This window comes from Geotrypetes seraphini, chromosome 4, assembly GCF_902459505.1.
Source record: "Geotrypetes seraphini chromosome 4, aGeoSer1.1, whole genome shotgun sequence".
Lineage (NCBI taxonomy): Eukaryota > Metazoa > Chordata > Amphibia > Gymnophiona > Dermophiidae > Geotrypetes > Geotrypetes seraphini.
The window spans coordinates 173,804,728-173,829,340 of NC_047087.1; the positions used below are offsets into that span (position 1 = coordinate 173,804,728).

General features: G+C 39.8%; 1 protein-coding gene across 6 annotated transcripts in view; it reads right to left on the bottom strand.

The window, feature by feature from the left end:
- HYDIN (HYDIN axonemal central pair apparatus protein) overlaps window positions 1–24,613 on the bottom strand; it is a 1,718,235-nt gene that overhangs the window by 64,559 nt on the left and 1,629,063 nt on the right. For all 6 annotated transcript variants that reach the window (XM_033943280.1, XM_033943278.1, XM_033943277.1 and 3 more), the window contains 3 exons: window positions 17,250–17,448; window positions 7,590–7,748; window positions 144–421 (listed from right to left, as the gene is read on the bottom strand). In XM_033943280.1, the coding sequence (XP_033799171.1) occupies window positions 144–421; window positions 7,590–7,748; window positions 17,250–17,448 (636 nt within the window). The remainder of the gene's footprint in view (window positions 1–143; window positions 422–7,589; window positions 7,749–17,249; window positions 17,449–24,613) is intronic.

The window sequence follows — 24,613 nt, forward strand, 5'->3', positions numbered from 1 at the left end:
CGTGTCATTCTTTAGTGTATTTCAACCTCAGTCCTACACTAGAATTCTTCAATGCAATGAAATGGTTGTGCTCATTCCACGTGGGAAGTACCTAATTCAGAAAACCTTGGCTTCTAAGCAAGAGGATAATATTTCTTTAGTACCGTGCTCCAATGTCGCCTGTATTGAACATTACAATGCGTCGAACTATATGACTTTGTGACACAGCAGCTCCAAATGGTATATTATTCTGATCCAAGTTGATCTCGATTCCATGGCTGCAGCCACGGAAAACAAAGAGACAGCGTGATAATCCAGCATGCTCCATCATGACCTCTTCTGTAAATGGTGGAATGCGACTCTTGGGGCTAATTGTCAGCTCAACTTTCCAGATGTCTTGGGGCTTTAAAGTTATTTCCATTGAAGGAGACAAGGTGAAGACCTAAAATATTTAAGCATATAAAAATCTATTTGTATACATGATTTATTTACAGATTTATTAATGCTTTCCCATACTGAAATGCACAGAGTGGTACAAAAAATTAAACAATTTAAAACATAAACAACATCTCATAGCTAAATGGCTACTACCACCTTACTTTTTATTCATTCACACATCTACTCAGTTTTCACCACAAAGAAACAACCAGGTTTCAGACCTGTTACAAAGGATCCTATAATCCCTCTCACCCCATAGGTTTTCTAGCAACCTATTCCAAGTCTTTGGTACTTCTACTGAAAAAGTTGTTACTATCACCTTACTCTCTCCATTTCACTCCATGAAGGGATTACCAATATAGTTCCCTACTAGAACAAAACCTCCTCGCCAAGACTTATCATTTCATTGTCTTAAACACTGTGGTCTTTATTCCCATGGAGGGGCATTTTTGAAAGAATATCTGTATGAATTGGGATGTTCTGCTCACAATATCCCCAAAACTTATCTGAACAACCATTTTCTAAATTAAAATGTCCAAATTATGGGTGCCAAAATACCAGGGACAAAGGATGTCTGTCTGATTGTACAAAAATGGTCACACAAATGTATTTGCAGAGCAGAGAGGCAGCCTATTGGTGAGTGTAGTGGACTTTAATCCAGGACATCTGGGTTCATATTCCACAGCAACTGTGGGGTTTTTCTTTTTTTTTAAATGATGAGCCCTCCAGAGAAAGGGAAATATCTAATGTACTTGAATAAGCACCACCTCAATATCCCTTAGGCTTGTGGGTATCTTTAATATTTAGGTATAGTAGGTTTCTAGAGGGCTCACAATTTAAAGAGAGAGCTGAAGTTAGAATTAAACCTGGGTCTGCTGTTTGATGGTCTATTGCGCTGACCACTAGGTTATTACTTAGACTAATGTCTGCTTTGCTCGGAATGCTTATAATTCCTAATGCTGTCACGCAGCTGGTATCCTCTTTCAATGGAGAGGTAGGGGAACATCAACCACAAGGAGATTCAAAAGAGGAAATGTCTTTATTCTTCCAGAGGTCAGCTGCTCAATCGGAGCACTTTTTTGTAACTTGGACATGACTGAAACAGGTCTAGATATAAACGCTCTTCTTGTTTTTCCATGGATGCTTCTTCCCATTCTATCACTGTTAGACATCCTAATGTTGGGTCCACCCTAGTCCTACCCCAAACATACCTTACTATTTGAATGAACTGTCTTTCCAAAATTGCTATTTAGACGTTTTCAGCAGATGGACATTTTTATGGCCCTTTGGAGATGTTCAGAAAATGAGCAACTTTGTATCCTAATTAATACTAATTAGAGATAACAATTTAACACTTGCTTGTTCCTCAACTGGGCAACAAATGTTACTGACTTTGCCCTGCTCCCTGTCATATACTAAGTTACTGTGCTATACCAACAATTATCCTGTAAATACCTATATTGTTCAATTCCTCATGCATACTATTACAATAATCTAAGCATGGAACAAAAAAGGGCCTGTACTATTGAGCTAAAAGACTCATCATCTAGGAATGGCTACAATTTCCAAACTATTTTTAATTTAAAGAGCCTCTTTTTGATGACCATAGCATTTTCATTTCTAACAATATAGTTTAATCCAAGATCTCCAACTGTGGCCGAGGAAATAATTGTTCCAAACTACATAACTACAGAAGGAACTGAAAAAGATAATTTTGCTCTTCCACATAAAAAAATTTTCAATTTTTTTTGTCCATTATTTTTGTTCAATAGCCAATTTGGCACAGTACTTAACTCTTGATTCAACTTATCCGATGCTTCTTTCATTTTTCCTTTCAAATGAATAATCAGTTGAATATCATCTGTATATACAAATCTCTAACTTTTTCTTGTGAATAAGATGATCTTTAGAGACCTCCACAAAATAGACAGATTTGCCTGTCTCGACACAGGAGATAGAAAGCCCAAAGAATGAAACTAAAAAAACTCTCCAGAAGAGAAAAAAAGTCAAACTATCACCTTGGATCTCAGAAGAAACTAGAAAAGTAGCAGAACAAAGAAGACAAGTAAAACTTTCTGGTGATAGAGAAAAAGTATCACAAATGAACTGAGTGTTTTAACATCAAGTTCAGCAAGTCAGAGAACAATATCTAAAGGATATCTGTCGGAAAGCTGAATCAGATCATGTAAATGGAAAAAAAACAATAGATTAATGTAGGAGAAGATTATGAGATTGCAGCAGAAATTCCAGCCTTGATTGGAAATGCTTAAAGACACCAATGGAATGATATTGAATGATCCAGGAAGCATTAAAAAGAGATGGAAAGAATATATTGACAATTATACAAAAAGGCAATGAGGATAACATTGGAGAAATTGAACTGGAAACTGATGCTGAAGAAGAACCAGATATTTTAAAAGATGTTGTCATAGCATCAATTAAAGCTTTATCGAAAAACAAGTCACCTGATATTGAAGGTGTTGCACTTGAATTAATCAAAGGCTCAGAAGGTGCTATCATAGCCCTCACTCAACTGTGTGTGTAAGGAAAAACCATGGCCAACTGATTAGAGAAAAATCACTGTTAATACCTATACCAAAGAAAGTGATGCCAAAGTCTGTAACAACTACAGAATGATTGTATTAATTCCATACGTCAGCAAAATATTGCTAAAAATAATACAATGAAGGCTACAATCATACGTTGAGCAAGAACTACCTGAAGTTCAGGCTGGTTTCAGAAAAGGTCAAGGAACAAGATATTATTGCCAATGTTAGACGGATATTGGAGAAGAGCAAAGAATACCAAAAGTCCTATACTTTTGTTTCATTGACTATAGCAAAGCGTTTGACTGGATGGATCATGATAAACTATGAAGAACTCTAGCACAAGTAGGAATACCCAAACACATAACTCAGCTGATAAAGAGCATCTACAAAAAAATAATCAAGAAACTGCAGTGAGAACTGAATATGGCAACACTGATTGATTTTGAACAAAACGTAGCATCAGGCAAGGATACATCTTGTTGACTTTTATGGAAAAACCATCTTCAGAAAAAAGCTAATTTGGAAGAAGAGAGTTTTGGTTTCAAAGTTAGTGGCCGAAATATAAACAACCTGCACTATGTAGATGATACAACGCTCATCACCAGCATCAAAGACGACATGCTATATCTAGTGAGAAAAATCAATGCTGAAAGTCATAACATGGGATTAGAACTGAACATAAACAAGATGAAGATCATGAACACACAAAAAAAACAAACAATGAGGATTTTGAGCTTGAAGGTGACAAAATAGAAGTTGTAAAGGATTCCAATCTCCTGGGCTCTTAAGTAAACAAAGAAGCAACTAGCAGGAAAGAAATACTCTGCAAAATAGAACTGGGTTGCTCTTCAATGAAAGCTCTTGACAAAGTATTCAAAGGCAAGGAAATAATGCTCCACATGAAGATCAGACTTGTACACGCACTCATTTTCTCAGTGGTCAATTATGGATGCGAAAGCTGGACATTAGGGGGCTCATAATCGAAACAAATACGTCTAAAAACCCACCCAAGTCGGCACTTGGATGACCTAAAAGACAGTTTGTCCAAGTGCCGATAATCAAACCTATTTTTGGACATATCCAGGGACTTTTTAGGCCTCTAAATGCCACTGTGCACTCAGAACAAAAAAGGGCATATCTGGAAGAATGGTCAGGGCGGGATGTGGGCCGACCTAGACTTACGAGTTGTCCTGCAAGGATAATTGAAGGTTTTACGAGACTTCCTGGATGGAACTTATACATTGTGACTTAGACGATGTAAAAACAGGTATAAGTGACCAAAAGGTACCAAAATGACCAGAAAACCACAGTAGAGATGATATAAAGACCCCACACACACTCCCCCAGTGTTCACTGACCCTCTCACACACCCGCAATGATCAAAATAAAAATGTATATACCTGTCTCCAGAACAGCAGCACCTAGTATTGGAAAGCCTGGTAGAGCTGCACACATGTCTCTTAAATAGCCTGGGGGGTGGGCTAGTGAACCATAGAGAGGAGGATCCAGGCCCATAAGCCACTCTAACCTCTACATTCATGGTGGAAAATATGAGCCCATCAAAAGTTCCCCAAACCCTACTGTATTGCCATATAGGTGCCACCTGCAGCCATAAGGGCTATTGGGGTTGTAGACAGGTGGGTATAGTGGGATTTGGGGGGTTTTGGGGGGCTCACCATAACCTAAAAGGGAGTTCTGGTGAGATGTTTGTGGCACCCTTTTTGTGAAGTTCACAGCAGTGCCCTGTAAGGTGCCTTACTGCTCTGGCTGGGTAGCCAGTCCATGACAATGCTGGCCCCTCCCACGTCCAAATGGACTTGTTCTGGGCATTTGGGACTTGGACAAACTTTTGATATAAAGACAGATGTACTGGTGGTCTGGATGAACAATAGCCTGGACGTCCAGATATATTGTTTGAAAATTATCTCTCTTTTAGACATATTATTCAAGAATGGGCATTTTCCACTGCCGACTTTGGGTGTCTAGCGATATACATCCCATTTGGACTTAGACGTATGTTTTGATTATGCTCCTCTATGGAAATAAGGCAGAAAGAAGATTGACTTATTTGGGCTTTGGTGCTGGAGAAGGATTTTATGTGTGCTGTGGACTGCCAGAAGAACAAATCGATTCTGGAAGAGATCAAACTGACTGTGTCACTTGAAGCCCAAATAATGAAGCTATGACTCTTATTTGGTCACACTGTCGGAAGAAAAAGATCATTTGGAGAAGGATATCGTATTTGGGAAGATCGAAGGAACCAGGCAAAGAGGGTGACCTGCAACCAGATGGCTGGACATGTTGAAAACAACCACAGGGATGACGCTGGAGGACCTTACTGGACTAGCACAAACCCAATTTCTTTTTGGATCTGTAATTCATCAAGTTGCTAGGATTCGAACATGAGTCAATTGCAATTAACTAAGTATACAAATCTCATAAAGGGCTCCTTTTATCAAACTGCAGTAAAGCATTTTATTGTGGGCCGGCAAGGTAAATGCTCTATGTGCGTCGGAACATTTACCTCATCAGCCCACGGTAAAATGTTCTACTGTGATTTAGTGCAGTATTTAGCTTAGGGTCCTATCCCAAGGCCTATCTATATATTATAGGGCTTATATACTATGTAGGATAGCATTGCATAGGGTTATAAGCTGCATAGTTCACAGGTACACATGATGAGATAGCCATTATTTTTGCTGACTCGACAATCAGTAGGGCAGCTGAAACATTTTCAGTGCTTGTTAGGGTATGCTGAGAACTGAACTCTTATCAGTGAAGCTAATACATGTGTTTAGACGAACAGATTGACTAGAATTTTCATATACTGATAAAACCAGTTTTTCCTCTTTATGAGTAGATGTCTTGTTTTTACCTCACATTTGTAAAAAAAAACAAAACCAAGTATCGGTTTAATCTTTTGGGAACATGTACCATCTTGTGTTTTGTGTGTATATAAAGCAATCCTCTCAATGTGGCTGGCATGAAGTTCACCTGTGGAGTACATGCACTACAGCCCAGGAACTCTCCAGTGAGCTCTTCAGCCAGACCATTGTTAGAGGGCTTCCAGGTCTTTGTTTTTTGAGGCTAGAAGATGCAGCTAATTTTTCAGTGATGCATTATTTCTTTCCTTTGTAAATATTCTGCCATTTCTTTCTTTTTACCAATCTTTTACTAATAAATGCTATATTTAGTAGTAAGAAACAGCTAGTGTAGATTATTCTGTTTTACCCTAAAACGTCAGTAGGGTATAAACTGTGTTGCCCTGGACTGTTGTCCCGTATAAGGCCAGGTGGAATACCTAGCTTGTTCCCCTCCATACAGCTAGGCAATATACACAGTTTGATAAAAGGGGCCCGAAATCATTAGTACACAATGTTTAGAAAATAATGGACCCCCAATATTTTTCCCAAAAATATCTTACTGCAGCAGAAACTTGACTGAAATTCAAGACATTTTCAACAGGATAGAGCTCCAGCACATCAACTTTGCAAAACAGTTAACTTTTAAATTCATGAAACCCCCAGAATTAATTCCTTGGCATTGAAGAACTCTGAACGTGTCAAGGCTAAAGGAGGACACTTTCAATACAAATGATGAATTAACTAAGAAAACTATCTATTATACTAATGTATTTTAAAAGCTTAGTGAGGGAAGCTGGCATCCAGGGTAGAGGTGCCTGGCACAGGGGGGTTTCTCTGAAATGCATTCTTCCCCCCCCCCATACTTTTTCTACTCATCACTGGCAGCAAATTGGGTCTCCCATGCTGTTCACTAGCCCTCCCTCTGATGTCATTTCCTGTTCGCAGGACCAGGAGGTGACATAAGAGGGCTGGCTCAGTCAACACAAGCAGCAGGTAGGTGACCCTGTTCACTACCAATGACAACTAGAAGAAGTACGGGGAGGGGAAAGGGAGAGAATGCATTTAAGAGATACCCCCGTGATGGGAAGAGGGAGATGTCAGCACCCCCAAGTCAGCGCTCAGAGTGATCTGCTCCTTCCTCCCCTCCCCCCCCCCCCCCCGGCTTACTATGCCACCATTTCAAAAATCATTATTTTCTCTAGTCTATTTTTAAGATGGGAAAATCTACTGCTTATTGTCTAGGATAAGTACCATAAAATCTGATTTTTCTTTTCTGGGGTCTTGCCAGGTACTTGTGACCTGGATTGGCTACTATTGGAAACAGGGTACTGGGCTTGATGGACCTTTTGGTTATGTTCCATTATGGCAAAGCTTATGTACTTATATCATACTAAAGGATCCTTTTACTAAGCTGCAGTAAGCACTAACATGTGCTTATCACAGCAAAAAAAGGCCTTACTGCGGGGTTAGCTCAGTTGTTACATGGTCATTTTTGACAGGCATGTACTTCCTCTGTGATGGAGCAATTCAGTGGTAGAAAGTAGGCACATGCAACTGTATTCACTGTGTTTTGTCTCCTTCCACCTGCACTCAGTACAGATGTAATGGATCTCTAAGGAGAAGCGGCCTGATGCCACATGCAAAAAAACTCACATTCAGATTTCCAACTCTGTAATTCATTTGTGGATTCAAGTTCAGTGGGATAGGAAATGCCTCATAGTAATCTAAATCTAGCATGTAGGATAGAGACAGGACTTACCTTGGGGTCCTGTAGAGCTTGCATAGTGGGTGTGATTCCTAAGGAAAATGTGAGTGAGGCATCACTCTTATTCACTATTGGAACAATTTTTTTCACACTCTGGCCAACTTGGAGTACTCCAAAATTCACCACCTTGTGTTGGGGGTTCAAAACTTCAATCTAGAAAAAAATTCAGAATGCAAAGCTATAAAATGCAAGAGCAGATGACAAAGAAAAACTATACACCAGGATTTCTCAAATTTGTCCTGGGGTCCTCACAATTGGTTAAGTTTCAGGATGGAACTCTTCATTTTGAGGAAAGACTAAAGAGGTTAGGGTTCTTCAGCTTGGAGAGGAGATGGTTGAAGGGAGATACCATATCTTTTGCTCTATAAAATGCACTTTTTCTACCCCCAAAAAGGGGGTAGCAATAAGGGTGCGTCTTATGGAGCAAATATAGGCAGCCCCCTGGTACTTTTTTTTTAAAGTCTGTTGGAACTTTCCTGCTCCTGCCTGTCTCCCTCGCTGGACAGCTCTTCATCAGTTCGGGCAGAGTGGCGCAGAAGGCAGGCACGTGCTGTTCGCGTTCCTGCCTGGTCTGGCGCTGCTCCCCGATTGGCTGCAGTCGTGAGAACTGACTGGAGCCAATCAGGGAGCAGCAACAGACCAGGCAGGAATGCAAACAGCATGCGCCTGCCTTCTGTGCCGCTCTGCCTAAACAGAAAAAGAGCCGTCTGACGAGGGAGACAGGCAGGAGCAAGGAAAGCTCCAATGCACTTCAAAAAAAAGGTACCGTGGGGGTGCCTGTGCTGCCTACGGGGGTGGGGGGGGGTGCGCTGCTTCTGCTGCCTATGGGGAAGTGCCTACGCTGCCTATGGGTTTTTCACTCTAAAAGACCCTGTCCCGGCCTAACACTAGACCACCAGAGGGGGTACAGGGCAGGGTGGTGGGAATTATTTTTTATCGGGTTTTCCTCCTCTACAGGTGCATCTGTCTTATGGTCAGGAGCGTCTTATAGAGCGAAAAATATGGTATAATTGAAGTCTACAAAATCCTGAGTGGTGCAGAACGAATACAAGTGCATCAATTTTTTACTCCATCAAAAATTACAAAGGCTAGGGAACACTCAATGAAATTTCAAGGAAATACTTTTAAAACTAATAGGAGAAAAAAAAATTTTCACTCAGAGAATAGTTAAGCTCTGGAACGTGTTGCAAGGGGATGTGGTAAGAGTGGTTAACGTACCTGGTTTTAAAAAAGGGTTGGAAGAGTTCCTGTAGGAAAAGTCCATGGTCTGCTATTGAGACAGATATGGGGGAAGCTGCTGCTTGCCCTGGATCGGTAGCATTGAATGTTGCTGCTATTTGTTTTTTTGCCAGGTACTTGTGACCTGGATTGACCATCATGAAGATGGGATGCTGGGCTAGATGGACCATTGGTCTGACCTAGTATGACTATTCTTTTGTTCTTAAGATACATGAGAAAAATTTGCATACACTTCTATGCATATTATTAAGTATTTTTATCCAAGTTTATTAAGTATTTGATTAATCGTTTATTCCACATTCTAAGCGATATATTTATCTTAGGCATATTTATTTTGGCTATCCTGAAAACATGACTGTAGGCTCACAGGATAGACTTGGGAAGCCATGGTGATAATGTAATATGTTGTGTTCATATTTTAATGTACACTTGATGTATATGTTAAAATGAATAAAGATTTGGAAAAAAATATATATATTTTATTGTGAGACAACCTAAAGCAGGGGTCTTAATTTTAAATTCTGGACTGACAAATATCTTCTTACATGAGACCACAACTCTGAACCAATGCATGATGACATCCATCCCCATCAGAACTCCATGCCTCGGTCAAACATGCAAAACCAAAGATAGCCCCTCTTCAAATACAGGATAAGTGACTGCCAACTAGACAAACTAAATTAAAATACCCAGGGGTCCATTAACAAAATTTTGTAAGAATTGATCATTAGTATTTTCCTTTGATTTCTGAATGAGTGGAAGGGTGGGTTGGAGATTGCAATGAGTGCTATTTATTGTATTGTTTGTTAACCTGTTGAACTTTATGTTGGCTTTTAAAAATGAATAAAGATTTACAAAAAAATATCAGACTCTGCATGCAGTGCAATCGGTGATATTTTAGTCCAGAAATTAATTTTAGTTTATTCATGCACAAAACATGATATTTTAATTCTTATTTAATTCTTGTTCTGTTAACTATGTTAATTTTAGATTAGACCCTTTAGTTTTTGTTCTATTCACAAACTCATGCAAATAATTTCAGTTCTTGTGTTTTTTAAAATAGACACAATTATCAATATATCAAGAAAGCCCTAAGAATATCATATGCACCAAGAAATGAACAAGAGGCCTTTTTTAAATCCATCAATCAAGACATATTGTGATCTTTCTGTTCCTAGCAATCATTGCCTTCAGTTTTTCTGCTAAGGATGCTCTGCTTTGTTGCATCATTTTCAGGGCTTTGTACTACCACAAGGTTTGAATTTGGGATCCAAGGTTTTAAGCATGTTTCTGAATTCAGGTGAATCGATAATTGTCACTGGACTACCGGTAGCAATCATATCCAAAACCAATATTATGCTTGCACAATATTGGTCAGATTGCTGGCTGAGATAGACCACAGTTAAGATTCATGAATTCAGAAATGGTAGGATTCTGGCTTACCAGATTCTTTTGGTTACAGGCCATTGAATCTTCCAGCTTAAGATTTTTCCTTGCTGACTCTTATGATTGTAATATTTCAGTTTCTGATTTATGGAAACTCTCCTTGTGTTTTCTAAGATTGGTTGGGTTTTTAACCGCTATAAGTATGCTGCATTCACACGCGCTGTCACTTGAAAGCCTGATTAGGCTCCTGCTTTTCTTTTTTTTGTGTGTTCAATCTTTTTATTGAATTATTTGTCAAAAATACAAAAACTTGGAACCGAGAACAAGAAGATAAAATAGTACATCAGGGATACAGCACTTTGCAGAATATTAAACATGCAGTGGCATAGTAATATATACAAAATTACTGGTAATAATAATAAGTTTGGAGGAGGAGAACCCATCAACATATCCAATAAGTAAAGAGATCACAAATCAATAATAAGCATCCTGTATCATTATTATAATAAAGATATGATAGGCGACCATATTTTATCGAAGTTAGACAGTGACTTTGTTTTTTTGGCAGCCACTTTTTCGTATTTAATATAAACACAAACAGTATTCCACCAAACATTAGCATTTAGAGTTTCTGAGTCTTTTCAATTGTTAAGTATTGCTTTAAGAGCCAATTGTAATAAACAAGATAACAATTTCATTTGGTACTTATCTAGTCTGTCATCAAGATCAAAACCACCAAAAATTACTACTGAATACGAAATCTCCAACTTTATTGGTAGGAATGTACAGATTACAGCCCATATGTGCGACCAATAGCTGAATATATTGGGACATCTAAATAGCATGTGATCAAGTATACCTATGTCAGAGTGGCAAGTCCAGCAAGTTTTACAGTTTTTGGAGGAAATTTTTGACAGTTTATAGGGTGCCATAGCTGAAGACTTGAGGGATTTTTGGAATGAAGAGTATATCAGTGTCTTTCTCCCAGACAGTGTATAAGGCAGACGAAGCTGGGTATGTACCATCACGCATTAACTTGTACCAAGAAGATGCCTCTCTTCTTTTGCAGCTAAAGGATGTGCACCAATTGATGATTGTTGGTGTCTCTGATCTTAGTGGATGTTTACCTAGAAAAGCAGTTATACAATGTTGTAGCTGCAACCATCTAAAAAAATCAGTCAGCTAGTTTCAAGAAGGGAAGTAAAGTAGTATCACTCTCAATTGAACTAATGACCATATGCCCACTTTAATCCAGGATTTCCACTCAATGTATTGCCCTTGGATCTTAAGGTGTGGATTATTCCAAATGGGAGAATGTAAAGTAGAATTCCATGGTATGTCAGCTAAGTTATCTATTTTTCTAATCGCAGTTCTAATTGAAGCCATGATAAGTTGTGATGATATTGATTCAGAATATGACATAACAGCTTGGTAAGTGAGAAGATCAGCTCCCACCAGTTCTCTTTCCAAGTGTAGCCAGGAAGGAATTTGATCTGGATGTGGCTGATGTATCCATTGGGACCTTTGTCTGAGAAGAAATGCCACATGGTAGTCATAGTAACTTGGAAAATTCACCCTACCATGTTCCTTGGCGGCTTTCAACTTTTTCGGTGCAAAACAGGGAGTCTTGTTGTTCCATAAAAACTTGACCAATATAGATTCCAGTTTGGCATAGACCTTAACATTGAACAAAAAAAGGAATCGTAGACAAGATATAATTATGTTTAGGTGTCAGCAGCATCTTGATGGAGTCCAATCTGCCCCACCAGGATAGTTTTAAGGGTGACCATCGTACAGTCATGGATTTGGCAACCTGGAATAATAATTTTTCATTATACTCTGCTGTGTCCTCCAACGTCGGTCCAAATAGAATACCCAGATATTTCAATTTCACCAAGGCTAATTTTAGATTTAGGTTGGTGATAGATGCACAATCCACAAGCTTGTTAAGAGGCATGACCTCAGTCTTAGTAAGATTTAGCTTATAACCAGATACTTTGGCATAAGCTTAAATTACTTGCAAAATGTTTGGTAATAAATCCGGGACTAAATAAATCAGTACCTCATCAGCATAAAGCTTGGATTGAAAATTCCCTTGCTGAAACCCGATGATATGAGGATGCGATCTTATAGCAATTAATAGTAGCTCCAAAACTATATTGAACAGTAAGGGCGATAATGGACAGCCCTGTCTGGTGCCACCGGTAGGATGGAAGGAGTTAGAGGTGGAGTCATTAATTCTCAAGCTGGTGGTCAGATTTGTGTACAGTATTTTCACCATTCTTATAAATCCGTCAGGAAAACCAAACCATTCCATCACATGGAAGAAGAAAGACCACTCTATACGATCAAAGGCCTTCTCTGCATCTAACGATATAGCCAAATAAGGGCAAGTGGAATGTTGAGCCTGTTCAATGATGTGGGAGAAGAATCTCGTGTTGTCAGAAGATAGGCGACTAGTCATGAAGCCAGACTGGTCCCTGTTTATTAGTGATGGGATGACCAGTTGGAGTTTGGATGCTAGTACTCTGGCGAAGATCTTGGTGTCCAGGTTGATCAAAGATAAAGGCCTATAGTTCTTTATACATGTTGGGTCTTTGTCAGGTTTCAACAAAACTATTATGTTGGCTTCTGTAAATGAGCCCTTAACTTCTCCTGAAGCAACGAGGAAAGAGAAAAACTGCCACAACACCTGAACCAAGAGGTCTTGAAAGGCCAAATAAAACTCAATAGTTAACCCATCTGGGCCAGGTGATTTCCCTGTAGCCATAGTCTGAATGGACTCCAAGATATGGTGTTGAGTTATAGGTGTGAACAAAATCTCTTTATCCATCTCAGATAACATATTGTGAGGTAAATCCAATAAGAAGGAGCCAAATGTAATATGATCAGGAGATTCTGAAGTGTACAGAACTTGATAGAATTGATGAAATTGTGAACAAATATCAGCACTATTAGTCCAGAGGGAGCCATCCTCGCTCGTTATGGCAGGAATCATTTTTTTTCTGATTTGATTTTTATATATTCAGCCAGTTGATGCCCGCATTTATTAACATTAGCTTAATAATAGGCTGATTTCATAAACACTTATTTAGCTGCAGAAGAGCTGGGAAGTAAGTTATATTCAAATTTTGAGTTTCTGTAGAACTTCCAAGGAAGTAAAATTGTATATGTGTGATTTGTGATGATCTTAGACGTCCTTGAGTTTCTTTTGTAGTATTCATTTTTGTTCAACAAGAAATTTATTTTTGTTTTGCCACGTAGGATATAATCATTCCCCTTATGTAAATTTTGAAGCAGTCCCAAGTTGTTGTCCATGATGTGTCTTCAGGCTTGTTAATTTCAAAGAACTCTGCAATGTTCCATTTCATCTCCACCAGGAACATCTCATCAGATAAGAGGCAGGAAATGAATCACCATATTCTGTTCTTAAGCCCTGAACCTAAACTGTCCAGGTAGAGTATTACTGGAGCATGATCAGATACTGCTATCCCACCTATAGAGGCTGAAATCACTTTGGACATTAGAGCATAGCTGATTAAGAAATAATCAATTCTGGAGTACGATGAATGAGGACTGGGAAAAAAGGGATAGTCCCTCACATCCTGATGTAATGTTCTCCAGAGGTCCCCCATCTTTAATTTGGCAAGTAAATCCTGAAGTTTGAACCATGACATGGACTTTCTGTACGGAACAATGGAATTTCTATCCATTAAGGGGTTCAAAATCATGTTGAAGCCACCACCTATGATGCATGGAGAATCACCCACTGATATTATTAACTCAGCTAACCCATCAAAGAAGGATGGGCATCCATGTTTGGAGCATAAATGTTGAGAATAATCGTCTTAGTATGGTTAATTAAAAGCTCTGTCATTAACCATCTCCCATTAGGGTCTGCTGAATGTGCAGTGACATTGAAATCATGCCTCCTACATATTAGAGTAACTACACCAAACTTTTTGTTTATAGCTGCAGCATACAGAGCTGGGTAACACCATTTCAAGGACACTTTGCTAGATTCTAGTGCAGACAGATTTGTTTCCTGCAAAACTATAATGTCAGGGCTGAATTTGGTCACATAATTTAGTATTTTAGACTTTTTAATGGGGTTGTTAAGGCCCCTAACATTTAAGGAAAGACAGGTTAGTGACATTTACAATTAGCATTAAAACATTCCATCAGTATTAAAGATAGTATGTAATCTTGTTAATAAAGGAGCATCTAACAACTGCATAAGAAACTATACATTTGTACCCCGATGATATAACAAATGTTAGCAAACGTGCTAACATGTACCTATGAGTGTAGTGAACCACACAGGAAGCCCAGCAAAACAACTCCAGAGACCCAAACCAGTAGATAAGACAGGAAAACCATCTATATAAACATAGCAAACAGAAAGCTGGAAAAAATGCAGGAGAATATGGTGAGAAACAGTTACAGCAATTATGAGCATACCACAGTGTGAATAAACCAAACAGGTGATATGAAATACACCATGACTGCAGACCAGGATCAATAGAAGCGGTCAGGCAATAATCAAGTGTTATCGATTGTAGATGGCTGGACAGATTCGATGAATTCTGCCAATTTCGCTGGATTGGAGTAGTCAGTAGTTTTATTCCTGTAGGTCACTAGCATGCAAGCCGGGAATAAAATTCCGAATTTGGCGCCATGTTCCTTGAGTTTAGGATGATAAGCCAAGAATTGTTTTCTTCTCTTGGCCATTTCTTTTGCCAGACTGGGAACAAATAAGAGTTTGGAGCCTTCATACATGACCGGTGAGTGTAATTTTGCGTGCTGCATAATGTCTAAAGTTTGACTGTGCTGCAGCATCGAGACCACTATTGGTCTCGGGAATCGATTCTGCTGTTGTTTCTGATGTGGGACACGGAAAGCACCATCAAATTCAAGTGGTTTGTCATCCCTCATTTTTAAGATCTGTGGTAGAAAGGCACCAAGGAATTCCCAAGATCGCAAGCCTCTCGGCCCTCCTAATAGATGAAAGCCATTCTGACGTGCTCTGTTGTGCGCGTCTTCGAGTTTGCGCTCTAGATGGGCGACTTGGGACATTTGCCTTCTTAGCAATTTTAGAGATTCGGCCGTCGCCTGAGCTTTAGATTCTAAAACCTTCACACGAAGTTGACATTTTGCAAATTCGCCTTTCAGACTGGACAAGTCATCTTTCATTTCCAATACATCTTGTTTTATTTCAGCTAGCAACTTACGTATACAACGGAGTTCCTCCAAGATGGCGGCCGAATCGTCTTCGCTTCTGCTCGTGCTATTTTTGAGCGGAGAAGCAAGTTCAACGCTCTTCCTTTTATTTGGCTTAGCTGCAGCCATATTCAAAAACACAGTGGTATAGTAGAAAGAAAGAAAAAAATAATGGGAAACGATGATTTTTGATGTTCTCAAAAAAAAAACAACAACACCCTGGAGCTCATTTGCTAGGCTTCCATTTGTGTCGGAGCTCACAAGCACCCCCCCCCCCCCCTCTGCTTTTCTTTATATTTTCCCAATATTCAAATAATTCCCACACACCACTTTCCCATTTACGTCCAGCAAATAACTTGGTCATACCCATTTATAAATATAGTTATGAGAAAGATGTATAAGTAATTCTAATACAATGGTATTCAATAGTATGAGGATATTATATGACACAGGCTCACTGTCATAATTTTCTACAGGAATAAAAAATATATGGAGGAAAAAACAAGGAAGATCAACTAAAACTTACAAAACCATAGCGCAGTTTTTAGTGCTAGCCACAATGGTAATAGCTCCGATGCTCATAGAATTCCTATGAGCATCAGCTAAAAAAATGCACTACAATTTTGTAAAAAAGGGGGGGGGTAGTGTAGAGGCTTTGGGAAAGCAAATAAAAACTGCATCTCTCTATGGGTAAAGTCATTTGTGGGAAAGAAGAAAGCTGGAGTGGTGGCTGACATTAGACATATTGTAGGAGGGCTTTGCCTTCTGCATGCTCCAAATATCATTTTTGGGACCTTCTAAATAACTTAGGTGGTCTTTTACTAATTATTAACATACTAATTTTTTAGCCCGTTACATTAACGGGTGTTAGAATAGATGGGTAGACTTAGGCATTTCTTTCTTTCTGTCTGTCTTTCTTTTGCTGTCTCTCTCTCTGTCCCCTGACTCTTTCTTTCTGTCTCTCCCTGGCCCCCTGTAATTCTTTCTCTCTCCCCTGTCCAGCAGCACCCCTTCCCTGCTTCCCCTGTCCAGCAGCACCCCTTCCCTGCTTCCCCTGTCCAGCAGTAGCCCTTCTCCCTTCCTTTTACCTCCCCCCCCTGTCCAGTAGCACCCAATTCACTGCTCCCCCTGTCCAGCAATAACCCTTCTCCTTTCTTTTTACCTCCCCACTGTCCAGGTTTTGGCTTATCTGAAGTCTCCCAGTTTTCGTGGTGGTCTGCAGTGGTTCCGGGCTTGTAGCATCGCAGGCTCCGAGTAAAGCGTCGTGGAGTGAAGCCAATGTTTAAACCGCCGCAGGCTCCTTGTGATGGAGAAACCGCCATACACTCATTCTAGAGATGGGGAAACTGCCGCTCGCTCTACTGCGCATGCTGAAACTGTGGAACTCTCCTTCTTCTGCATATGTGGCGGCACGGAGGCACAAAACACGAACAAACGGAGTTTGAAGCGCGCATGTGCGCCAAGGGTTTTATTATAGCGGATGTTATTGTCATGGGGTCCATTTTATTCCTATGGGGTCTGCTGCAGGTTACATGCTGTACTTGTTAATGCAAGCTTCCCTTTCTGAATAGCAGTTGAGTATGCCCCTTTGACTACAGGAGATATTTGCTAAAGCATTATATTCAGTTTCTGCTCGTATTTTCTTAAAAGTCCAAACTTCTAAGAGTGAATTGTGCTCTTGACCTTTTTTATGAATAAGTTCTTTTTTTTTATTGCAAAGATCAGATGAGGGCTTGTTTGATCTGCTTATTACAATGTTTCTTTGAACTGGAGGTTTCTCCTAGGCTTGACATTATTTCCATCTCTTACCTTCATCTCAGCTCCCCTTCCAAAGATCTCAACTATCTGCTGTGAGTGTTCATTGATCTCAAAACAAAGGTTTTCATGGTACTGAATAGCTTCTCTGGGATAGAAAGTGATAGGAACTTCCATCTTGCCTCCAGGAATTAGCACTTCAGCCTGGAATTCTATTTCCAGGTAGGCTGTGTTGACAAACAGGCAGTCTAAGCTGGGATAGAAGGGAGGAACAATAATTAGTAAGCCCTAAATGTAATAGGGATGTACAGCCTGAAAATTTTCATTTCATATCGTTTCTCATTTCATTTACAGAAATTTTCATTTTGGGTTTTGTTTTTTTTTACATTATGGGAGTAATATTGTTAAGGTGAACATTGTTTTGGAAAGGGGTGCACTTTTTTTTATTAGATTATTCAAACCTTTACAAGCAAAGTAAATTAAGAAACTTGTATAGAAAATAGGATAAGGAAAATAATTACTCCAAATGAATTAATGAAACATTCACAAAAAGTTATAAACGTATCCTCTCAAAGACCCTTATCGAGATCTCACAGAAATTACAGAAGGACATTGAAAAAGGGAAGTTATATAAATACCAAAAGCAAGAAAAAAGCCTCAACATGATGACAATTACAAATGGCAGAAAAAACAAACAAACCTCTAGGCAGGAAGTTCACTCACTAGCTGAAAGAGGGTGCACTCTTAATATTTTGTAAGGAATATATACCATTTGCAAAGATTGTATACTCTTTTGGAAAGAGTAAGCACTTTTTCTGTACAGTATGTGCATGCACAGACTATTCACACATGCAGGCAATATTGAAAAAAAAGTGTTCACTTCTGAGTGTGGCCTCCTAAAAAATGTGTATACTTTGCAGAAAGTGTGTTCCATTGACTCGCACACAAAACCCCCCAGCATAAAATTTGATACAAATTCTTAAGTACTTACAATACTGAGAAAAAAAATGAACTCCTGGTGAGAGGGAGAACAGTTTATTCTCAAACCATTATAAAATTCTAGTACAAACTGCGGATGGATAGCTAAAAATGTTTATATTATGTTGTTCCCTATGTTATTTATGGGAATGCTTGTTTTGTTTGGGGATTCCCTCCCTTTTCCTTTCATTAAGGAAATGAGATAAAATGAAAAATTTCAGGGCTCTCCCCCATGGCCTCTCCTTCCCTGCTAAGACCAGACAATCTGCCCCCTCCCATATCCCTGTGACTCTCCCATCTTACTCATCGTAGTCCCCCCAGGCCTACCTAAATATTCATGGTGGTCTAGTGGGGTCCACAGGAAATATAGAAGGCAGATGAAGACCATGTCTATCTAGTCTGTCTAAACTATAAACAATCCTAACTGATTGGTATAAATATTTAATGTATCACAAAAGTCAAATCTCCACTCCTATGAAGAAGTCTATACTCAAACACTCACATTCCACTTTTATACTTTATCTATACTTGGAGCTTGATATTCGTTCAGGAAAAGGTCTCAGAAATAAGTAGTACTACGCTTATAATTTCAGTGGTAATCATTACCAGCGTAGGTGTATTCCAAACACGTACTCCGTACTGCAATCACTGGCCAAAAACCTGTTCTTTTATTTCATTATCCATATTATGTTTCAGCTAATTTAAACTATTTTTTAAAACTATTTTTTTAACTTTTTTGTTATAACTTATATCTCTTATTTTGCACATTAACTGATTGAGTGCAGACCGCTTCAGAATTTGAAAAACCTCACAGAAAATTACTTATCTTTAGTGTTTTCATTATTCTGTTTCCGTTGAAGAAGCTCAGAAATGGAAACGGAATAATAAGGTTACTTCTGAGTTTATTCCCTTTCATCTTATCCCATGCCCCCTCACTCAAAAGTTTCATTTCAATGGAAAGAGACTAACTTCCCTTTATCATATCTCCCCTCTCCTACCTTTTCTCCAAAGTATACATATTGGGATCTTTAAGTCTGTCCCTACATTCATTATAACGAAAACCACTGACCATTTTAGTAGCTGTCCTCTGAACCAACTCCATCCTATTTATGTCAATTTGAAGGTACGGTCTCAGAATTATACCCAGTATTCTAAATGAGGTCTTATACAGGGGCATCATTCCTCTTTTTTTCCTACTAGCCATTCCTCTCCCTGTACACCCAAGCATCCTTCTTGCTTTTGCCATTGCTGTTTCTGCCTGTTTGGCCACTTTAAGATCATTACATGTGATCACATCCAAGTCCCGCTCCTCTTTTGTGCATAAGAGGTCTTCACAGCTAACTCTATTGTTCCCTTGTGTTTTAGGAGCCTAAATGCATGACTCTGCATTTCTTAGCATTAAATCTTAGCTGCCAAATTCCAGACCATTCTTCAAGCTTTGCTTGGTCCTTCCTCATGTTATTTACACCATCAAAGGTGTTTACCCTATTGCAGATTTTGGTATCATCCACAAAGAGGCAAACCTTACCAGACAGTCCTTCAGCAATATCACTTATATAAATCTTCAAAAGAACGTGTCCAAGAACTGAACCTTGCAGCATACCACTGGTAACATCCCTTTCCTCACAGGGAGCTCCATTTACCACTACACTCTGTCGCCTTCTACTCAAACAGTACCTAGACCAGTCAGTCACTTTGTGGCCCATATCAAGGACACTCAATTTATTAGACTCCTGGGTGGAATGATGTCAAAGGCTTTGCTAAAATCTAAATAAATCACATCTGGTACTCGCCTTCTATCCAACTCTCTGGTCATCTAGTCAAAGAAATTGATCAGATTTGTCTGACATGACCTGCCTCTAGTAAAACCATGTTTCTCGGCTCCTGTAATCCACTGGATTCCACAATCATCACTATTCTTTGTTTTAAAAGCATTTCCATTAATTTACTTACCACAGACTTAATGTCTTATAGTTACCTACCTCTTCCTTACTTACGCGTTTGTGGAGAGACCATATCTGCCCTTCTCCAGTCCTCTGGTACCACTCCCGACTCTAGAAAAACATTTTAAAAGTCAGACAATGGAGCCATTAGACCTTTCCTAAGTTCCTTTAGTACCCTAGGATGTATACCATCTGGCCCTTTTGCTTTGCCTATCTTTTGTTTAGCTAGCTCTTTACGAACACAGTCCTCTGAAAATTGTTCAAAGTGTACCACCCTTCCGTTCCTATTTGTGTTTGTCTTCTACAGTCCTACTCCGGGCCCTTCGGGTGTGAACAAAGAGCAAAATATTTTTAAGGAATTTAGCCTTATCTTTAGCAGGTTCTATATATTCCATATTAATATTAAACCACACCATCCAGTGATCACTGAATGACAGATAATCACCCACTAAAACAAAAGAAACACTCTCCCCATACAAAAGCACTAAGTCCAGTATGGCCCATTCCATGTGGGTTCTATTACCAACTACTGAAATAGTTCTCCCTACAAAGAATCCAGGATCACCCTATTTCTAGGAGACTTCACAATAGGGATACACCAATCAACATCTGGAATTTTAAAATCACCTAGTAGTAATACTTCTCCTGTTACAGCTATATTTTGAATATCTTCAATGAAATCTCTGTCCACTTATTAGAACATAAGAATTGCCATACTGGGACAAACCCAAGGTCCATCAAGCCCAGTATCCTGTTTCCACTCCACTCAGTATTTTATAGACCTCTATCATATCACCCCTGAGCCCTCTCTTCTCTAAACTATGAGGTCTTGGCCACTTTAGCCTTTCCTCATAGGGAAGTCGTCCCAAACCTTTTATCATTTTAGTCACCCTTCTCTGTACCTTTTCTAATTCTGCTATATCATTTTTTGAGGTACGACAACCAGAACTGCACACAGTATTCAGTTGCAGTCGTACCATAGAATGATACAAGGGTATAATAACATTTTCATCTTTGTTTTCCATTCCTTTCCTGATAATGCCTAACATTCTATTTGCTTTCTTAGCCGCTACCACACATTGAGCTAAGGGTTTCAATATATAGAAACATGATGGCAGATAAAGGCCAAATGGCCCATCTAGTCTGCCCATCCTCAGTAACCATTATCTCTTTTCTCTCTCAGAGAGATCCCACATGCCTATCCCAGGCCCTTTTGAATTCAAACATCTAGATCCTTTTCCTGAGCAGTGACTCCTAACATAGAACCCAGCATCATGTAACTATAGCTTGGGTTCCTCTTTCCCACATGCATCACTTTGCACTTGCTCACATTAAATGTCATCTGCCATTTTGAGGCCCAGTTTCACAAGGTCCTCTTGCAATTTTTCACAATCCTCTTGCAATTTAACAACTTTGAACAACTTTGTGTCATCAGGAAATTTAAGGTTTAGTTTAGTTATTCCTATCTCTAGATCATTGATAAATATGTTAAAAAGCAGCGCTTCCAGCACAGATTCCTGGGGAACCCCATTATTTACATCTAATACACCCCTCCAATTCTTTTATGCTTTTATTAGAAATTGTTTTCAACCATGAGCATATACTTCTAACAAGGAGGAAAAAGGCCTCAGATCCCTGTTCCAAGTCAGAAATTTGTCTTGCTTGAGGACTAGACAGGGTAACAACCTCACTAGCTTTCAAAAAAAACCTCCTTTCCTGTTGATAACTAGCATCAACAAATATAAGAATGTTGAATAAACTTAGCACAATTCACATATATATGATACTTGTCGCATTTTTTGGCTGCGGCGGCTATACACTTCTTGCTGCCCGTCTTCTCAATCCAAGAGAAGAAGTTAATCTGACCTGCTTTAAAAGCAACCTGAAAAGTTTCTTATTCAAAGATGTTTTCAGCCTTTAATTTTTTTTTAAACCTATCTTCTTTATTCTCTCCCGCTCATTTTTCCTTTCTTTTCTCTCCTTCTTTACCTTCTTTTTTTTTTCTTTATCTTTTTTCAAACCCCTACCCCTATCGTACATTCCATACATGTTACTGTTTTGAACTTTAAAAAACTAAATTGTGGTTCCACCCCCTCTACCCTTCTGTATTAGTTGGTTTGTATGTCTCTCTGTTTACTCTATTTTATATTTAGTTCTTAAATTGTAATAGTATGTGTTTTTTTCTTTATGTGTTTTAATGACTTATATTTCGCTTAGTAAAACAAAATAAGCGATTATATCAAATTTTAATAAAACTTGAAAATTTGCTGTTTGTGTCCTTAAATGGGTGACCTGTCAAAAGTGCGCCGGACTTTGGTGTGCCAACAATCTCGCGGCAACATTTGTGCATAGGACATATGGATACTGCCACTTCCAAGCCTTTCCGTTAGTGCTGTAAGGGGGGGGGGGTGTGAGGGAGAACCACCCCACTACATTTACTTGTCCTCGTGCTCCCATTGAGGTGTGTGTGTGTGGGAAACCCCCACCCCCACTACACTGAAAACTCCCGAACAGCAAAAACGAAAAAGAGAATGAGAGTTTTCAGTGTACTTATGGGAGGGAATGTTCACCCCAACCCCTCCCTAATGGAAACATGAGGAGGGGCCTAAGGCCTGATTGGCCAAGGTGCCTAAGGCCCCACCCATGGAAGGGGCCTTAGGCACATGGGCCAACCTAAGATTCCGGTTGGCCCAGGTGCCTAAGGCTCCTCCTATAGGCGGGGTCTTAGGTGCCTGGGCCAATCAGGCCTTTGGCTCCTCTCTAGTGCACCCCACAATGCACCGGGAAGGGGCAGGTCCACCATTCAGAGAACCCGTCCAGCCGGCCATAAAAAAAGGTTAGAGGGGGGGTCTGGGTGGGTGTTTGGGTGGGGTTAGGAGAGGTTCTAGTGGGGGTGGGGAGGTCTGGGGGAAGCTGGGTGATCTATGGGGGGGTGCCGGCAGGTGGGACTGCTGCCGGCAACCTAGAGGGGGGGTGTTTCTGGCAGGAGAGATTGTGCATTCATCCTGCTGGTAGTCTTAATGGGGGGGATGGGTTGCCGCTAAATTTATTGCAGCAGGGTGATAGTGTCCGAAGATCTAAAGGTGAAAAAACAGTGCAACAAGACGGTGGCTGCTGCCAGAAGGATGCTGGGCTGTATAAAGAGAGGCTTAACCAGTAGAAGAATGAAGGTGTTGATGCCCCTGTACAGGTCATTGGTGAGGCCCCATTTGGAGCATTGTGTTCAGCTTTGGAGACCATATCTGGCGAAGGACACAAAAAGGCTTGAAGTGGTCCAGAGGAGGGCAACGAAAATGATAGGTTTGTGACAAAAGACGTATAAGGAAGCCCTGAATATGTATACCTTAGAGAGGAAAGGAGGGACAGGGAAGATATGATTCAGATGTTCAACTATTTGAAAGGTATTAACGTAGAGCAAAATCTTTTCCAGAGAAAGGAAAATGGTAAAACCAGAGGACATAATTTGAGGTTGAGGGGTGGGAGACTCAAGAGCAATGTAAGGAAATTCTTCTTTATGGAGAGGGTAGTGGATGCCTGGAATGTGCTCCCGAGAAAGGTGATAGAGAGGAAAACGGTGACGGAGTTCAAAAAAGCATGGGATGAACACAGAGGATGTAGAATCAAAAAAGAATAGTAAATATTGAAGAACTAAGGCCAATACTGGGCAGACTTACACGGTCTGTGTCGGTATATGGCCATTTGGGGAAGGATGGGCTGGGGAGGGCTTCTATGGTTGGGATGGTGTAGATGAACTGGAGTGAGCTTTGACGGAGACTTCAGTAGTTGGAACCTAAGAACAGTACCAGGCAGAGCTTTAGATTCTTGCCCAGAAATAGCTAATTAGAAGAAGAAAAAAGAAAATACCAACAATTTTTTAGATTGAATCAGATTGGGCAGACTAGAGGGACCATTCAGTTCTTTATCTGCCGTCATCTACTATGTTACTATGATAAGCTCAGCGACAACCTGATTCTCTAACCGGTGTCTGTAATATGGACGTTGGTTAGAGAATCGGGTTCTTTTTAGGTGAGCTTAGGCGCGATTCTGTATAGGACACCTGTCGGCTTCTGAGACTGGGCATCCTATACAGAATCCGGAGCAAATAGTGTATCTCAATACAAGAAAGCTGGGGACAAGTATGTTGGATTTCTAAGGGATAGATAGGGATAGTGGCTTGCTTGGGCAGACTAGATATATCATATGATCTTTTATGTTTGTTTAGGAGGGGGGGTTGTGCAATTTAATATACAACATTTCATTTATATGAGAACATTAAAAAGCAGAAAAGAGAAATGCACTTGTGATTTTTGGTTGCTGGAGGAGATCTGAAAGTTGTTCAATTGCTTGTGATGTTTCCTTACCAGAATGTAGAGATGTGCTTCTGTCTAGGATTATCATACATCTGGGAAAACCCAGACATGCCCCTTTTTAAAAAATGGGGAGTCTGGGTTTAGCCAGATCTCCTGACTTCCTCACCTACCTCCTCCCTGGCTAATG